This window comes from Astatotilapia calliptera, chromosome 10 (assembly GCF_900246225.1).
Source record: "Astatotilapia calliptera chromosome 10, fAstCal1.2, whole genome shotgun sequence".
Lineage (NCBI taxonomy): Eukaryota > Metazoa > Chordata > Actinopteri > Cichliformes > Cichlidae > Astatotilapia > Astatotilapia calliptera.
In genome coordinates, this window is record NC_039311.1 from 17,912,152 (window position 1) to 17,917,620 (window position 5,469).

The 5,469-nt window shown below is 37.5% G+C and overlaps 1 protein-coding gene across 4 annotated transcripts; it reads right to left on the bottom strand.

Moving 5' to 3' along the window:
- Positions 1 to 313: 313 nt before the first annotated feature.
- coa4 (cytochrome c oxidase assembly factor 4 homolog) lies at positions 314 to 1,478 on the bottom strand. 4 transcript variants are annotated; one of them, XM_026182253.1, is made up of 2 exons: positions 1,317 to 1,478; positions 314 to 691 (listed from the first exon to the last, which is right to left on the bottom strand). In XM_026182253.1, the coding sequence occupies exon 2, from the start codon at positions 688 to 690 to the stop codon at positions 445 to 447; it is 246 nt and encodes an 81-aa protein (XP_026038038.1). In that variant the 5' UTR covers position 691; positions 1,317 to 1,478; the 3' UTR covers positions 314 to 444. The 4 variants fall into 4 exon arrangements, with proteins under 4 accessions (XP_026038038.1, XP_026038037.1, XP_026038036.1 ...); XM_026182252.1 differs by having other exon boundaries at positions 314 to 723; XM_026182251.1 differs by having other exon boundaries at positions 314 to 726.
- Between the last annotated feature and the right edge of the window lie 3,991 nt (positions 1,479 to 5,469).

Genomic DNA, 5,469 nt, shown 5'->3' on the forward strand with positions numbered 1-5,469 from the left:
ATCCCAAAGTTTCAGATTTTCCGCTAAAAATGTATTTGTGGCAAGAGTCATGGTAATTTCATGCAACTATGAAAAGACTGAAAACAATCTTTTCATTTTTATTTAAAGAAAATACATTACTGACCAAAAATAAAGCGTTTTACCTGAAAAGATAACTTTCAAAAGCACTTTGATTCACAAATCACATAGTATGGCATCTCTTTACATACATACACGCTTAAACACAAGCTAACTGAAGTTAAGTGATATTTCATGTTGCCTATTAAATCCCAATTATCAGTCAGGCTCTAAATCACACACTTGAGACTGTAAGTAGGGATTTTATGATACTGCTAGAGCTTTATTTTCAATTCTAATGATTAAATTGGGTACAGTCTTTGCAATTTAAGGTTGTCAGTCAAGTCCCAAACACAGCACTGTATGTGTTTGCAAGATGTTCTGTATTCAGCTGGCCGCAGACTTGGTGGAGGGCGGCTGATGCTGCCTCAGCTGTTCTTTTCGGGCCTTTTGGAAATTCATCATGCAGTCTTTGAACGTCTGAACTTGGCTTTGACATGCTCGCCAGTCCTGATGTTCAGCCATGCATTCCTGGATGGCGTAGTGAAGCTCAGCGCAGCCAGTGCGCGATATCATCTGTTCAACAGGGTCATCCTCGTCATCTTTCCGGCTGCGGTCATGAGGTGAAGCCATCCTGTGTGAATACAACGTCCTGACTCAGTCACACTGCTGACAAGAATACAGGCTGTTATTAATAATGAGAACACAAAAGAGCTGCTGCTCAGGCCTGTAGGCATCTTAAAATCTGTAATGTGAGAGATCTGTATCTTAGGAGTTTTATCTAATAATATAGTTGTTAGTTTTTGTCATTTTTATGAATTATTGTGGTTACTTTTATACATCCGCCCTTTCTAAAGGTCCTTTGTAACCTATACAAATGCTTTTTTGTTTCAGAATTCAGTGTTTTGACCCGAGTTGTGAAATATCAATTCAATATTTACAGTGCTGAGAAAAAGTATTTTTGCATCTTGTCACACGTTTCAGATTATCAAACAAACTTTGAAAGAAAGATAAAAAGAGTAAATACAAAATACAAAACTTTGATTAGAACTCTTTTTCTGGTAATGTTTACCTGAGTGAAATAACACTGAACTCTTCCAACTTTAAATTAGTTAAGCAACGTTGACACTCATCAGTGTCAGGCTACCCTGGACGTTTAGCTACACTGACGTTAGAACACAGCTGTGCCGTCGTTTCGTGTTCCTGGACGACGCCTGTTAAACACCTATGAGGATAAAGAAACTACCCCTTGTACCTACCTATTAATTGTCTCTCGGCGAATGTCTCTATCGAGGCACTTTTGTCCTAATCTTCATAACTTCAGGCTTTTTACAACCAACCTGCACGGACGCTGCAGGGGGTAACATTTCAGTGACGGACGAAAGTGTATCAGTAAAGTACTTCCGTCGCTGGTGACTTTGGTTCCGCTGAGCAGCGAGAACGTGCACGTCATTGGTTTCTATCACTAATAATTAGTGATAATGCAAAAAAAAAGAAGGTCTGTTTTCAGGGTCAGCGTAGAACTGCTGATATATTATATTATGACACACCATTCTAATTCAAATAAAATGCATAATTAGTGATACATTGATTAATGTTACTGATACATTAATTAATTTCTAAGTGAAACTCCATTCAGCGTTTAGTTGAAATGTCAGCTGTACAAATATGTACAATTGTTGGCAATGTTTATGCAAAGTTTCATCAAGATCAGTGCCCTTGTCTAGGAGGAGATAGAGAACACAAAAAGGGTTATCCTGTTTGCTATGATGTTGCCAATTAGTGTAACAAAAAAGACAAATGCTGGAGGGATAATGTATATTGTTGAGATACGTCTCAAAGACACAGAAGACCCCAAGGGAAAATGGCAAGTGAATAAGAAACACTCATGGGAAGCCCTCAGCAGCCTTGACCTATTGCAGCATAACTAAGGGAGGGTTCAGGGTTACTTAAGCCAACCCTAACTATATGTGTTGTCAAAATGGAAAGTTTTAAGCCTAACAGTTTATAGCCTGTTGGTTGACATGCTTGTAAAAGCATTCTTGTAAGAATGTTCAAGTATGTTCGTAATGCCAAGGAGGAGCAGTAACCACCAATGATCCTAAATAAGCAAGTGAAAAGGGTTGTAAAGCCATTTCCAAACAATTTAGTCATTTGAAATGACAGACACTATTCAAGTAGAAAACATCCAACACAGCTACCAGTCCTCCCAGGAGTGGATGTTCCAGCAACTTGAGGTCAAAGAAAATGAAAAAAAAAAAAAAAAGCAATATTGCAGACTCTACAGGCCTCAGGTAACATGTCAATCTTAAAGCTGATGGCAGTATAATTAGAAAAAATTGTAATCATATATTTTTATATTATTAATAATGTATTAATATTTGGGGGTGGTCTCAAGGTCATTTCAAAATTACTTATAAAAGTATTCACATGACTCTGTGTAGGGAAGGGGAAAACAAATTACATATAAGTAATCAAGAGAGCAGGTATACCAGTCAGGAGCTGCTAAAATAGACTTGAAAAACTGGTCGTCAGGAAGTGCGAGCACCTCTATAAAAGCAGACATCTTGGCAGCTTTCAGGCCTGGTCTGTGTGTTAACACAACCCACAAACTTCCAAGGAGTGAACATCTCAGCAAAAAAAACAACAAAACAAAACATAGCATATTAGCACAAACAGCCTCATACTAACTATCAGCACGGTGGTGAAGGGGTAATGATTTGGTCTTGTTTTGCAGCCACAGGCAACCTGATGTCTCTGAGTACACAGAGGAGTTGACCATGAACTGATAAAATCATACAAAAAATGATTACTTTAAGTTATTGCTTCTAAACGTGGTTATATTGAAGTTACTGACTCATCAGGTGTACTTAGTTTGTTACAGAACTGGACAGAGTTCTGTACATTACTGTACTCCAGGATTGGATGGTACATTTCCTAATGTGATAGCATATAACATTTTATGAATGATTATAAAATTGTGAATTTTCTGATCTGCCCTCAAATTATGAAAAACAAAAACAAAACTCAAATTTCTAGCGAAGTTATCACTTTCTTGTAAATTCTGTCTGCAGCACATGATTTATGCCAATTGCCACCACAGCAAGTAAGTGTGAGCACAATGTAATCTTTTGCACCTATTATTTTTCACAGTCATTATAAAGACATTATAAAAAGTGTGACTTGAGAAAGCGGGTCATTGTGTGCAGCAACTGAGATTACAGGCTTATCTTCTACAGCTCTTCAAAGACGAGATGACTATTAGACAATTAGAGGTTTACTTGAGCTTTTCAAGAACACTAATGAGTCATTAATATCACTCTACATCCTTTCCCTTTACACTGCAGCTTTAATTACATGAGAGCAAAACCTTCTAATGGATGCAGATGAGATTAATTAAGCCTAAGCTTGAACAGTAAAAGCTTTGTTTGTTACAGGCAAGGTCATTAGCCAGCATCCTCTGGAAATGACATCACAAATAAGGACTCATTAGTGGGGCTCCCAGGAGTCGAGGAGGCTGGAGAGGATCATTTTTGTCTTGAGACAGAGTTTCTCGTGGGTGCAGAAATCCAAGTCCTAATGGATCTGCATTCATTGTTAGTTTTATCAGGTTTAGCCATTTAGTCATTTCATACAGACGTTTGTTTGGGCAAAATTACTGTGTTTGTATTATTTATGCAAAAATAAAAATTACATAATATTATATTTCTCAGTGTGCTCAGGCCTCAATTTTAAACCAATTTCCCTACAATTTTGAGAATTATACATATAACTGAGATTAATTACAGTCATGTGAAAAAGAAAGCAAACTATCTTTCAATTCTAGGTTTTACCTGTCACTAGATTAAAAATATCATTTGATCCTTAGCAGTGCTTAAAATTAGGTAAATACTAACAGCAACTTACATTAATGATGGGTTACAAAAATTAAGCCAAAATGCAGAAGCAGTGAAAGCAGCAGAAAAACAAAGTACACCCCATGATTCAAGAGCTTGTAGAGCCACCTTTGGAAGCAATAAGCTGAAGTGGTTGTTTTCTGTTTGACTTTGTCAGTTTCTTGTTGTGGAAGAATTTTGCTGCACAGTTTTTTCAGTTCATTGGAGTTTGGGAGCATCCAGTTATCCTGAGCTCTTAAAGTCAAGGCTGAGCTCTGGACTTTGACCAGACCATTGCAACAGTTTTATTCTTTTCTTTTTCAGCCATCCTGTTGTAGACTTGCTGCTGTGCTGAGATCATGACCCAGTGCCAGCAAAGCTGCCATGCTGGCCAAACAGCAGACCATGGCTTTGATTTCGAATGCCTACCCTTCTATGATTAGCAGCTCCTTGCTGCTACTTATCATCTTAATTCCAATGAAATAAATATGTACTTGGTTTTCCATCCATCCATCCTCGTCCTTTTATCCTTATCAGGATTGTGGGGAAGCTGGAGCCTGTCCCAGCTACTATAGCGCGAGAAGTAGGGTGCAACCTGGACAGATCATCAGTCTGATGGAGGGCTAACACAGAGAGACAAACATTCACACCTATGGGCAATTTAAAATGATCAATTAACCTAATCACGCTAACTGCATGTGTTTGAACTGTGGGAGGAAGCTAGAGGACCTGGAGAAAACTCGCGCAACCAAGAGAGAAAAAAACAAACTCTACACAGAAAGGCCAGAAGTAGAGTCGAACTCATGACCTTCTTGCTGTGAACCAACAGTTAGTTTTCAATTACATAAATACAAATATAAGGTGTGACTAATGGGATTTGAGAACCCCATTGTGACAGTAAAATAAATTCTATAATCACAAAAATGATAATGATGATCATTTATACTGGCGATTCACAAATGTTTGGTGAGGATTAAGGTGTATTTGACAACAGGAAAAATTAAAAAATGCTAAAATTTTCCTAAAATCTAATGTGAAACTCACAATAAGTAAAGGATTGGTGCTGAACTACAATTTCTATTATTTATATTTTGTATTATTTATCATTCGTACTCTGTTATTATGGGATGCTGTAATTATTACCTTCAAATGTCGAGGGTTTATTAAACAGTGTTGATGTTTGCAAGTCTGTCTCTTTGAAATACTTGCATTCCCATATCCCCTGCCACTTCTAATGAACTACAGAAGAGATTAATTAGACTACAGTGTTTGTTTCCAGTCAGGCCTTTAAGCTTCATTCCCCAGTGATGTTAAAAGAAGGGGGACTCATTAGAAAGACTCTGGGAGTTAAAGAGACACAGTCCTTTTTCATTTTTCCTCATTTAATCACTGATGATGAAATGATTCTGTTGTAAATGATTATCTTATGAAACTGTCAGACTCAAGTAAACACAGGTGGATCAGAGACAGGGCAGCTCAGTCTTTGACTAGTGAACTGACCTTAGCTAATTTATGCAATAAAACTGTGGATAATCCT

Excerpts from the sequence above, each read along its gene's own strand:
- coa4 (XM_026182253.1), bottom strand. The coding sequence starts at position 690 with ATGGCTTCACCTCATGACCGCAGCCGGAAAGATGACGAGGATGACCCT.